Here is a 13597-nt window from a genome sequence, read left to right as displayed (position 1 = left end):
AAGAAATACATGATACTTATAATCATCATAAACACGTAAACAAGAAAATGTGTTTTCTAATATGGCATAAAATAAGGAGAAAATAGATCATGAATAAAATCGATCATATCATCAAAGTAATGAAATCGCTGGCTTGCAATAATATATTTATGAACTGATTTAAATTCATTTACACTTCCCGACCGTTTACATTTCCAAACAAAATTGCATCAATTTTAAAGCTTACGATAAGTCAAGACAGCAACAATTTGACTTTCAGGTGGGAGAGAGAGGGAGTTTTTTTCTGAAAAAAAGTAATCAAGCCACCTTCTTATTGATCGTTTATAATAACACGTGTCCAAAGAACACAGTTTGTTATTTTATTTATTTATAATATAGTAATTGAGCACCTCTTTATGGTGGTAAATTAATTGCCTCTTTTGAACAATATTTCATTTATATCAGGTTGTAGGAGGAAAGCTTGAAGTGTGGCAGGTCTTAGACGTTTACCACATTTAAAAAACAGATTGTCGAGCACGGGTGTGGTGTCGACAAACCAAAAGCAATAAGAGCAAACCGGGATTCGAACCCAAGATCATAGGTTTCTGGCACATCTACGGGACGCAACTCTGCACAGCGGATTGCGTTGCTTTGACGACTGAGCAACACGTTGCTGAACTTAGAGAGTGGCGATGGTTTTACGCCCCTTTTAGCAATATTCCAGCAATATCACGGCGGCGGACACCAGAAATAAGCTTCACACATTAAACCCATGTCGAGAATCGAACCCGGGTCTTCGGCGTGACGAGTGAACGCTTTTACCACTAGGCTACCCGACCGCCCCTGAGTGGCGATGATTGAACATGGCTGTCTTTACTGACAGTCGCTTTTCGGCTGAGACATTGCTAGAGCGACGTGACATATTAACTCACTGAGGTCGTTATCTGGGTTCGTTTTCTGGACGAGACTTCCCGGATAATAGAAGAATAGGCATGTCTGAATCTCTTCCCAGCAAGGAAGTACAGGTAGAAGTTAACGGCGTGGTTGGTGTCGGCAATGTTGCTGGTCAGGACGTCGAGAAAATATTTTCTCGCTTCACCTATAGAACAACTGGTTGGATTCCAGTACGCATATGCGGCCGTGAAAACGCATCTAGGAAACGACAAAATAACAAAGACTGCTGCAACAATAACCAGCATCGAAGTGATCTGTGCATCGAATCTTCTAGTGGCAACTGTGGTCGAGTGATTCTCTGACAGAGCCCGCCGTCTGGTGGCCGACCTCCTGACGTAGATGATAAGGAGGATGTTGCAGATGAAGAGCCAGGAAGCCGGCAGGATGGCGTACAGGAAGGACCCGACATAGAACCAGGCCTTAAACGATGGCCCTTCTAGTGTCAGCCTACACGTGTATCCTTCATAGTGAATGACTGTCCACAACAGATGGAGGTGGATCAGACACAGCAGCACAAACACACACGAAATAATCACCAGGCCTTTCCTAACAGTCCACAACACCGCCATCTTGAACGGGTACCTGACCACGAGGAATCTCTCTATTGCCAGGGTGGTAAGTATCCAGTTGGCGTAGGTGGAGAATATCAGCCCCAGGAAGAACAGTCCTCTGCAGCTTGTGTTGTCCATAGTGAATCTTCTGTTCTGGGACTGGTTCTCCACGAGCTTCAGAACAATAGCGACGTTGTCCACCACGGCGAGCAAACCGACGTAGAACAACGACGTTGTAAGACGTTGCCGACACATCCTGGTGACCACAATAGCGCTGATGGTGTTGCCAGGGAAACCAAAAGCAAACACAAACCAGATGTAGAAACGCCTAACCACGGAGGCAGCTACCACAAGATCGTCGTACTCGCCGGAGGTCGCGTTGACAGGGCACGTAGAGATGTTGACTCGTACGTCGGATATGTTGTATTCTACGTCCATCTTATTTGCGGGATGGTCTGATGTGTGAATCACAAAAATGACGTCCTGAAATTTACAAACAAATAAATTATGTTAAAACGGTGTTATCGATATTTTATATACACTCACCGCCAAAAGAAACGCGAACTATAGAAACATATAGAGACGTATGTACGTTCAGAAGAGATGTTTCCAACGTATACCAATTAATGACAAAACTAACAATCAGTCAAGTGTTTCCACAGAGTGTCTTTATTCACGATATGCTGCACGTGATTTCCAAACTTTACATCTCGAATCACATCTGACGTCATATCTGATGCTTCCATGAGCGTCAGTTCACACAACAGGCAAGTATGTTCGTTTGTGCCTCGAACCAATCAAATATCTCTTGAATATGAGTAATTCGAAATATATTAACCAACATGTATGGTTTTCGCGTTTCTTTTGGAGGTGAGTTTATATACTGATGGAAATGAATAAGGGGACACTTAGTTTTAGACACAGTAAAATGATATGCTATCATGGTTTCACAGCCTTGTCTACGCGTCCGAAACAATGCACACAAACACATCTCAACATTTGATTCTGACGTTTTAAATTTGTATGCACGCTATTTCAAACGATTTGACAGTAAAGCTTATTTCCCTATACTTTTCATTGTAACATCATTTGTTTCCATCAGTATAGGGTGCACGCGTGGCCAAGTCGTCTAAGGCGCTGCGATTCGCTGTGCAGGGTTGCGTCCCTTGGGCATGTCAGAAACCTATGATTGTGGGTTCGAATCCCGGTTTGCCCCGATTATGTTTCTAGGTTTGTCAGCACCATACCCGTTCCCTTTGGTTTCAACGAAGTGGTAAAAGTCCGAGATTGCATCACTTCGGGCTTTCCTCCCACATTAAGCTGACACGCCGTGATATAACTGAAATACTGTTAAAAGCGGACTCACTCACTCCAGCGATATATCATGATTTATTATCAATACGAGCGTAATGGACTATGTTTATACTCAACTCACTTATAAGTGAACTTTCTTCAATGGTAGCACTGACGCTGACGTTGTGTATTACGAAAGATGCACCCTCTGCCTAAAACACCATGAGTCTCTCAGTGGTCTCGTACACTCTCTCAGTGGTCTCGTACTCTCTCTCAGTGGTCTCGTACACTCTCTTAGTGGTCTCGTACACTCTCTCAGTGGTCTCGTACACTCTCTCTGTGGTGTCGTACACTCTCTCAGTGGTCTCGCACTCTCTCCCAGTGGTCTCGTACACTCTCTCAGTGGTCTCGTACACTCTCTCAGTGGTCTCGCACACTCTCTTAGTGGTCTCGTACACTCTCTCAGTGGTCTCGCACTCTCTCCCAGTGGTCTCGTACACTCTCTCAGTGGTCTCGTACACTCTCTCAGTGGTCTCATACACTCTCACAGTTGTCTCGTACTCTCTCTCAGTGGTCTCGTACACTCTCTCAGTGGTCTCATACACTCTCTCAGTTGTCTCGTACACTCTCTTAGTGGTCTCATACACTCTCACAGTTGTCTCGTACTCTCTCTCAGTGGTCTCGCACTCTGTCTTAGTGGTCTCATACACTCTCTCAGTTGTCTCGTACTCTCTCTCAGTGGTCTCGCACTCTGTCTTAGTGGTCTCATACACTCTCTTAGTGGTCTCATACACTCTCTCAGTTGTCTCGTACTCTCTCTCAGTGGTCTCATACACTCTCCCAGTTGTCTCGTACTCTCTCTCAGTGGTCTCATACACTCTCCCAGTTGTCTCGTACTCTCTCAGTGGTCTCGCACTCTGTCTTAGTGGTCTCATACACTCTCTCAATGGTCTCGTACTCTCTTTCAGTGGTCCCATACGCTCTTGATTAAAATAAATAGTTTGTTCAGAATATGCCCCAAAATGAATAGTTATTTGGTAGTTCTGAAATACAAATAAATAGTATTTGTTGGAAATATCCAAACGTCAATATTTGTGTGTCAGTAGTGAAAATGTATAGATTGTTTGGTAGTGGAGTGGACTTATACATGTATGTTCGATTCTTTGTGTCGAAATAATCAGATTTCAAGAGCGGGGTGATTAAGTATGGGTTTACGCCGCTTCTACAGATAATCCCTCAATATCCGGGTGGGGAGACATCAGAAATGGGCTTCACACATTGTACCCATGTGGGGAATGGAACCCGGGCATTCGCCGTGACGAACAAACGCTTTCACCATTAGCCTACCTCCCCTCCCCTGAAGCCATATACCCCCATGGGAAATCAACCTGTTTTTTTCAGCCTGATCGGCCAAGGAATTACATGATATACATGTGAGCATTTGCTCAAAAGCTCTCCTAGTTTAATTGGGCTTAAGACGAACCCCGTCGGCTTCCAAAGATTTAAAAAAATAGTTTTATTTCTCTCGATCTTTAGAACAGTAGATGCTACTATTAGGGACGTGCCATTTGAATCGTGACCAAACAAGTAGCGGATGGGTCCAGGGCCCCGTTCCACAACGCTATCTTAGCGCTAAGGTGGTCCTTACTCCCATACTTTAATGTAGGCTTACGATAGTCGTAGTGCTAAGATCGCTTTGTGCAACGGAGCCCTTGATCCTGGACCCATTCGCTAATCGTTTGGTCTCGTAGCTAGGGTCCGTTCCACAAAGCGATCGTAACGCTACGACTGTCGTAAGTCAATGTTAAAGTATGGGAGTTACGATCACCTCAGCGCTAAAATCGCTTTGTGAAACCGTTCCCTGATCCACAAGGCGTTCGCAGCCTTACGACCTGTCCTAACCTCTCATACTAGTTCTTATAGGCTTACGAATATCGTAGCACTAAGTATGCCCTGATATCGTTGTACAAAACAACCTTAGCGCTACGACTGTCACACGTCTCTGTTAACCCTCTGGATGCCGAGGTGTTATTTCTGACGCACATTTTGGTTTGGCGAGAATTGCGCTCACGCGGCACTGGATCTACCTCCGGCTATAAAAATACGCAGAATGTAGAATATTAAATTTCCTATCTGATGGTGTAACCTGGGCGGTCGGGTAGCCTAGTGGTTAAAGCGTTCGCTCGTCACGCCGAAGACCCGGGTTCGATTCCCGACATGGGTACAATGAGTGAAGCCCATTTCTGGTGTCCCCCCACCGTGATATTGCTGGAATATTGCTAAAAGCGGCGTAAAACCATACTCACTCATTCACTCACTCACTGATGGTGTAAATGTATCTGCAAATATTAAACCAGTTATGGAATGATCATTGGTGATTTGATAAAAGACAAGACACCCGTGATCACTAATATGCTATTTTTGAAATTCATATCTCCGAGTAAATATCCAAAACTTTTATTTCAAAGCATGCTATAAATAACGCCGTGAATGATCATTTAGTAATGGCGATGTATCAATTTTCAGAGGTCATTTTCAGTAATTTTGCTTTGCCTAAAATGACAGTGTCAAATAACAGAGAATTTCACACAGGATTCAAAACTGTGAAATGTATTTGTGTGCGTGAAGTATGTTAAAGTTTATTCGACTTCAAAGTGAGGGTCGAAGAGGAGGGACAAATATGTCCCTCTGGCATCCAGGGGGTTAAGGTATGGGAGTTACGGTCACGATAGCACTAAGATTGCTTTGTACACCGGCACCCAGTATATAATATAATAAACTGGCCATATAATTATGGATTATCGATGGTGGAAAACAGTCGGGCTCACAACAATAAGATCTCCGATGGGGAATAAACACAAACTGATGAAATCACGATCAAACCAATCCTACTATTTACACACGTAGTCTAATGGACCCGCTAATGGGGAAGCCGGATGTAGAGAGGAAAATTACGTAATTTGAGAGCCACCCAGAGACAGATAAAATAGTGTCCTGTGGCAATATCATTAGGAACAGGTTGTATTCTCAATTCTGTCATGACTGAATAAAATACGAACTCTTTGGTGTCAGCAAATGTATTGAGTGGAACGGCATGGATTGAGTCCAGTGTTTTGAGTGGGCTGTCGGTCTGGATCACGACACCGACCCCGGCAACAGCCTGTCAACAAAATATTGAGCTGTATATGCTCAAGCAGTCTGTTTACTCAGTAATACTTCACTGGAACATAACACATGGTGGGCGACCCTTAGTAAACTAAGCAAACCTTGCAAAGCTTTCGTTCTATGCGTGTCATATTGCTCATTGTGACGCAAAAGCTGTGATGACACAATCGTACATTGTAAAGTGCCATATAGCCAAAAACTTTAAAATACTTTTTCTTTAGATTTCTGTCTTGTTTTCTGCACGAAAGTGCCACACATCCTTTGAATAGTGTAGCAACCGCAACTTTGCATTTTGTAACCTATAATTGTAGATAAAAAAATACATATGCCTACCAACAATGACTGAAAAAGTACTATTCTATGAATATTAGCTGCCGTGGTGATGCGGCCGTCAAATCGACTGTTTCAATTAGAGGGGATTTATTGTGATTTGACAACCTCTGATTGACCAATTTCCAAATTCATGGTAGAATTAGCAATATCACTGGGTCTGGCGAAGCTTCTTACGATCGGCAAAGCTTTGCTTGGGACCAGTTATGAATAGGAATCATCACGCGAGTCAGTGAATATGAAGGCCTCGCAAACTGATACTCTTGGTCGGGTGTTCTCACTGTGTCGGTGTCGACCTACAACTTCGACTCGGGCCTGGTTTTACAGACTTTGAGAAAGAAGCACTGAAGTCTGTCAAACATGTGTTTGCCTGTGAACTGAAAGGTTTGTTTCATTTCCGACAGGCAGTTTGGCGCAATGCTCAGAAGTATGGTCTGCAAACTGCCTTTGCAAACAATCCCGACGTTAACCTTTTCGTGAGACGAGCATCAGCCCTCCCTCTCTCTCTTCAGACCTGGTGATATAGATGACTATTGGTTTCATGCCCTAGAATCAGCTAACACCGAAGATCCTACCACCCTGAAATTTGCTGATTACGTGACTGAACAGTGGGTCGAGGGAGAGGAGAAATATTTGGAACCATTTCGACACCTTGGGTCCCAGAACCACTAACCATGTAGAGAGGTGGCACTCCAGAATCAGCAAAATGACAACCAACCATCCCAACATTTACCGAGTTATCAGTTTGATTCAATCTGAACAAACGATGACGGGAGTTAGATAACATAATTGGAATCGGGTGGTTGTAAACGGACAAAAGGAAGCAGTACTGCCAACTGGAACATGAACTCGATCGTCTGAAATTGTGCCTGGTTTCTGGTACAAAATCTGTAACAGTACGGAGATTCCGCTTGCCATCTTGTTGGGTTGTAAATTATTGTATGTCTGAAATCAATAAATTTAAGAAATTCATAAATTGTGTTTAGTGCTCCTTTTTCCATTGAACCAGAACTTGCCGGCACGATTATACCAATTTTAATCCTTCTATTGTTAAAGGGTAGATTAGCTAAATTACCCTAAACGATAGCTGCCGGTACAGTGAGAACACCCCAATCAGACTTGAGTCTGAGTAAGTAATAATGGTTTAATTCTGCTTTTGGCATCATTTAAGCAGTATCACAGTGGGGGACACCAGAAATGGGCTTCACACATTGTACCCACATTGCGGGGCATCAATCCAGGGCATTCGGTGTGACGAGAAACACCCCCTCCCCCTGAGTTATCAATGAGGTCACGGCCATTACAGTAGCCTGCCGACACCTTCCGTTTTTATCCTTCCCAAAATATCGAAAAGTACGGTGGCCCATAAGGGACATGGAGTCTGTTTATCCATATTTTGATATTTCACATACTGTTATCGTAACCCTTTGCAAATTAACACGATTTGCCATACAAATATGTGATAAATCATGTATAAAAACCACTGAAAACATTGAATATGTACTTTCAAGTAGCTATTGAGTCGCTGAAATGTGAAGCGAAAATGTCAAAAACTAAAATGGAAATGTCAAAAACAAAAGCGAAAATGTCAAAAACTAAAATGAAAATACAGAAAACTATTTCCACCGCGGTAGAAATAGTTTTCACCGCGGTGGAAATATTATCACCGCGGTGGAAATTGTTTTCTGTATTTTCATTTTAGTTTTTGTCATTTTCGCTTTTGTTTTTGACATTTTCATTTTAGTTTTTGACATTTTCGTTTTTGTTTTTTGACATTTTCATTTTAGTTTTTGACATTTTCGTTTCACATTTTCAGCGATTCAATATCTTCTTTGCACATGATTTATCACATATTTGTAAGACAAAACGTGTTAATTTGCTAAAGGTAACGATAAAAGTAAGTGAAATATTAAAATATGGAAAAACAGACTCCATGTCCCTTATGGGCCACCGTAGAAAAGGTATGTTGTTTCACACTTCTTCAGCATGGATTCGGATAGAAATATATTGTAAGCTATCGACTCCACAGTTATGTGGATCGCTGTCGCGATTAAGAACATTTTTGACGTAAAATCCTTGAATCACTTACAAAATGAAATGTCAATGTTTTAACGTAAAGCGGACTAATTGTTTGGCAAAATATCTATGGAAAAGTATGGCGCCATCTTGGATGAAGATAAAATAAACTTACGACAGGTATAGGGCTATCTTAGATTTACGACAAACTTAAGATATCTTAGGGCTACGATAGTTTCGAAAATAGGCCACGATAGCCTACGATTTCCTTACGATAACTTTACGATAATCTTAGGGCTAAGATCGTATTGAAAATCTAGGCCCAGTATATTTGATTAGCCATATAAAGTCTATTAGAACGCGTTGTGTTCAAGCACTTGCACAATTATTTTCATGTGAATTCAGTGTTGTAGAAATACCAATCCGGATTCCATGCCGGTCACTCGACCGTCCGCCATTCATTGGAATTATGTAATCAACTGTGCAAGGCAGTCGATAACAAAGAGTTCTATGGAATGGTATTCTGTGATACTTCAAAAGCGATTGATAGAGTATCGCACAGTGGGCTACATACAAATTTAAAGGTTATGGTGTGAACGAGGAATTACTAGAGTGGCTGGCAGATTACCTAAGAGCTCGCAAACAATATGTTTCTTTCAAAGGAACCTTGTCTAACACAGAGGAGCTACAGCGGGTGTGCCACAGGGATCGGTACTGGGCCCTTTCCTGTTCCTTGTGTACATCAGTGATAGAACTGATAAACTGAACTGTTTAACCAGATTGTTTGGCGAGGATACATCCCTGGGCCTATCATCTAATAACATTGAATGTTTAGAATCTACTATGAATAGTTATTAAATATTAACGAATCGACTCCTGAGAGATTAATTATATTATTCCCAGCCAAAGAAAATCGATTCTTGTCTCCACAAAATACCGCATCAAACTCTGAAATTAGTTTTGGAGAATGAAAACATTTAAATGGTAAAACACTCAAACACCTAAGTGTTATATTGTCCTTATCAGGCACGTGGGCATGTCATGTTGATTCAATCATTAAAACCTCATCAAAGTTGTTTCATTCGATGAGAAAACATAAGTTACTGCTCACTCTGTTGGGACAATCATTACATTCAACCTTAGAACCGCTCTTAATTTAACAATGCCTTTATTACGCACAAATATTTCTGAATCCACGTTTATGCCAATCTTATTAAAATCAGATTTTAGTTCTCGCTACCGCTAAATAAAGATCTTTATTTGGCGGTAGCATTGAAACCTCCTCTCAATTTTAGTTCGATTTGAGAACAGATAAATCTACAGTTTCACCATATCATAGTCTCATATGGTCTCATATGGTCTCTCTAGGGGCGGTCGGGTAGCCTAGTGGTTAAAGCGTTCGCTCGTCACGCCGAAGACCCGGGTTCGAATCCCGACATGGGTACAATGTGTGAAGCCCATTTCCGGTGTCCCCCGCCGTGATATTGCTGGAATATTGCTAAAAGCGGCGTAAAACCATACCCACTCACTCTGTCACTCACTGATATGGTCTCATATGGTCTAAACAAATTAGCATCATCAATTTAATATTAAGATACGGTGATGGTGAATGGAAAAGGGTTTAAACAAGGGAGTGAGTGAGTATGGTTTTACGCCGCTTTTAGCAATATTCCAGCAATATCACGGTGGGGAACACCAGAAATGGGCTTCACACATGGTTCGATTCCCCACATGGGTACCATGTGTGAAGCCCATTGCTTGAACATTGCTATAAGCGGCGTTAAACCATACTCATTCACTCACTCACTCACCATTTCTCTTCTGTCATTTAATGAATTAAATTGTAAATATGCATACATGCAAATCTCTGCGAGAGGGCAGACTCTTTGTTTGTTTGTTTGTTTGTTTGCTTTTTTAACGCTGCACTTCCTACTATTCCAGTGATATGCTGCTGTCTGTAAATAATCGACCAGTGTTTGATATTGTGAGCAACGATCCACGAGACAGTTTCAACCAAGTCATCGATCCTCACCGCCGATCCAATGTGTCACCTTTAGTGATAAGCATAGGTTGCAAGGGGCGTATTCTAACCCGGAATGACCAAGGGTTACATTTAGATTGATAAGTAGCGGCCTGCTAGACACATATCTACAGACATACCCTATGGTGGTGAGTAACCTTTCAAGCTCTTAAACATCTCATGTCAGATTGCCTGCACCATTTCCGCAAAGTTTGTTTCTTTGTTGTTTTAACGCCGCACTCAGCAATATTCCAGTTATACGGCGGTCTGTAAATATTCGAGTCTGGACCAGACAATCCAGTGATTGTCATTGTCAGCATCGATCTAAGCAATTGGGATTCGATGACATGAAAGAACCACGTCAGCATGACCACTCGATCCCGTTAGACGCCTCTTACGACAAGCATGGATTGGTGGAGACCAATTCTAACCCGGATCGTCAATGGTTTGGCAATACAATGAGACATGAAAATGAAATAACATTGGGCAATTTTGAATACAAAACCGATTAAAATGACACAACTAAATGCCATGCACATTTTTATGCCGTGAGCGAAAAATGAACAGATTCGAATATTTACACAGTTTACCAAATATCCTATAAAAAAACATGTACAAGAAACAAATGAACAGCAGAATAACAATTCTATAAATACTTACCTTGATTGGACTTCAGGACAAGTCGATTCCTAATCCCTGACCAAGTCCTTCCTGAAGATGTCAATAGATATACATGTTTCAGCAATGTCACTGAATTACCTCGATTCAGAGAATGTCCCTTATATGCCTAAAGTGAGGCTAAGGGGACTATGTTGTATATGACGTTAACCAGAATATCACAAGAACGTTCCCCGTCAAACCTCTCGGCGTCATTGTGCGCCGGAGCTGGCGTCGTCTATTTATTCTATGGTAGGAGTACTGTCATTATCGATGTAAGTGATTTTTTCTGAAAAGAGAAAATAACCAAATAGATTGGCTAATTAGCTCGGAAGATCTGATATTCCGACGTCATAACTAATGACAGATTGTTCCACAAATGTGGTATTTATGTTGTATTTGTAACCGTACTTATTAAGTACAGATGTGACAGAAAGAATTACGTCATCGTCATCTAAAACAAGGTGTATGATTACAGCGTGTGTGCGTCTTTCAGTGAGGCATGGTTATAGTGTGTGTGTGTGTGTGTGTGTGTGTGTGTGTGTGTCTGAAATATGGCATTATAAAGGACAGACAAATTAATTATTCTATGATTTTTTATTAAATTTATTGAAAACAGAATATTTTTATGGCCACTGCTACAAGACGCACAATTTCCTTTCATGGGGCAGGTGTGAGAGTTTGACAAGCACCACTGATAAGGATTATAATGAAACGTTGTCCTACTGGGCGAGAGTGGTAGACAAGCACCACTGAAATGACTGAAATGACTAACACGAAGTCGACATCAGCCAATTAGAAAGCAGCTTTCTCGAACTTTACGGCACCGGTTTCAACCTGGCGACTTCCATTTCAGACTACGCTTGAAAAATATGTTGACTAAGTTCTCGATTAAAATTTTGAAACCTGAACAAACGATAATTCCGGAATGTCTATCTTATGGTTGAGATTGTATGGCAGTGCTTCCCACGTACCGCGCATCGCCTCTTCCGTTCAATGTTATCCCCTGGAAGCGAGAGATAGATGATGATTTTGACGGAATCAGTCGTCCGGGCCGTAACTGTTGTTCGGAATACCCCATGTTAACGTTTTCGTGGTTGCATTCATTAGAAAACACATTCCGACTGTCACCTTCACGATCTGGTAAGCGACGCTTTGATTGGTCGGATGAAAGGTCGTTCTGACATGACCCGTAATGGGATGTCCTCAGATCTTTGTTTAGTGATAGCGAGAACTAAGATGATTTTAATGAGATTCGCCACCAACATTTTCAAATAAGATATATCCAATTTATATACAAGATTTTTTGTGTAGTTAGGTTCAATGAACTATAACTACCTGTGCGTTTCCTTTTTTGAAGAGTAATTGGCGAGGTGAAAGAGGGTTTAACGTTGGGTGTGGCTGCTTGAACCAGTCCGAGAGAGACGGTGCAATGCTATGCCACCTTACTTGTTGTCCTTATAACGTGGCAGTTATTTGCTCCATCAACTTTCTTTCCAAATAACATATTAATATTTTATAGATCTAGGCATATAGGTCTCAGATGAGTGAGAGTGAATATTGCTTAACGCCTCATCAGCAATTTTGCAGCTATTCGCGGCGAAGGTCTCAGATGAAAGTGGCATACTAAACAATAGGGCTTAATGAAGGGGAAAGAGGCTCCAAGTGACCTCGTGAACATCCAGGAACCAATGCTTCTCGTAAGAGGCGACAAACGGGATCGTGTGGTCAGGCTCGCTGACTTGGTTTATGCATGTCGTCGTATCCCAATTGCGTAGGTCAATGCTCATGATGTCAATCACTTGATTGTCTGCTCTAGATGATTACATAGCTATTAGTCTGAACTAGAGATACAAAGATTAATAGTTTTGAAAAACGTCATTATCAAAACTACTAAGCAGCCATGATTATTTAGGATGTTTAAAATGTCACACTGTCCAATTGAATTGAACAGTTACCATGCTACCATTAATTCATGTTACAGCAGTTGTTTTTTCAAACGAGTAAATGAAAGTGTAAGTACGAGGAAAAGAGAACATTTTGCGATGGATGAAGGACATTGCCGCGACACCTTCAATGAGGCGAGGATTAACTTGTGGATTTCAACTTCTTACTTCAGTGTAAAGTTTCTGTACAGATACTCACACAATGACGTTCTCTTGAAGATATGTGTTGTCTTCATTGGTACGCCTCCAAACTGGCACTTAAAGATAAGGGGGTCCCGAGTGGCCGAAACTCATCCAGATTCGCCCTAATGATGTTTCTAGGTTTGTGAGCTACATACTCCTGCTTGTGGGTTTCGCCAAAGTGGTAAACGTCCTGCATCTCTTCGGGCTTTCCTCCCACATCAAGCTAATTCTTGTAACGGAAATACTGTTCAAAGGAACGTTAAAACTAACTCACGCCATTCGCGCACTCACCCACTCAAAGGAAGTAGTACTCCTTACATTGTGCTGTCCGTCTCCTACGCCTGGAAGTCGAGCGCTATGTGTGAGACTATCTCTGTAATACGGTAGTCTTTAACCACTTCAATGATCTGCTCGTAAAACATGAGTATCAGGCAATCAAATGGCATGGTTTTGACTTCAATCAACTCTGCGTTGACTGCCAGGCGTTATGCTTTTAGTGTCAG

At 41.8% G+C, this 13597-nt stretch overlaps 2 protein-coding genes across 3 annotated transcripts; both read right to left on the bottom strand.

Moving 5' to 3' along the window:
- On the bottom strand, positions 1-13158 carry LOC139470204 (rhodopsin-like). 2 transcript variants are annotated; one of them, XM_071252519.1, is made up of 2 exons: positions 13111-13158; positions 1-1967 (listed from the first exon to the last, which is right to left on the bottom strand). In XM_071252519.1, the coding sequence occupies exon 2, from the start codon at positions 1920-1922 to the stop codon at positions 903-905; it is 1020 nt and encodes a 339-aa protein (XP_071108620.1). In that variant the 5' UTR covers positions 1923-1967; positions 13111-13158; the 3' UTR covers positions 1-902. The 2 variants fall into 2 exon arrangements, with proteins under 2 accessions (XP_071108620.1, XP_071108619.1); XM_071252518.1 differs by lacking the exon at positions 13111-13158 and adding an exon at positions 10969-11162.
- On the bottom strand, positions 2990-3754 carry LOC139470028 (putative golgin subfamily A member 6-like protein 19). The gene has a single exon (XM_071252320.1). The coding sequence runs from the start codon at positions 3752-3754 to the stop codon at positions 2990-2992; it is 765 nt and encodes a 254-aa protein (XP_071108421.1).
- Positions 13159-13597: the final 439 nt, after the last annotated feature.

This window comes from Haliotis cracherodii, unplaced genomic scaffold (assembly GCF_022045235.1).
Source record: "Haliotis cracherodii isolate W230 unplaced genomic scaffold, xgHalCrac1.p SCAF_20, whole genome shotgun sequence".
Taxonomy (NCBI): domain Eukaryota; kingdom Metazoa; phylum Mollusca; class Gastropoda; order Lepetellida; family Haliotidae; genus Haliotis; species Haliotis cracherodii.
This window is presented reverse-complemented; position numbering and strand designations above follow the sequence as displayed.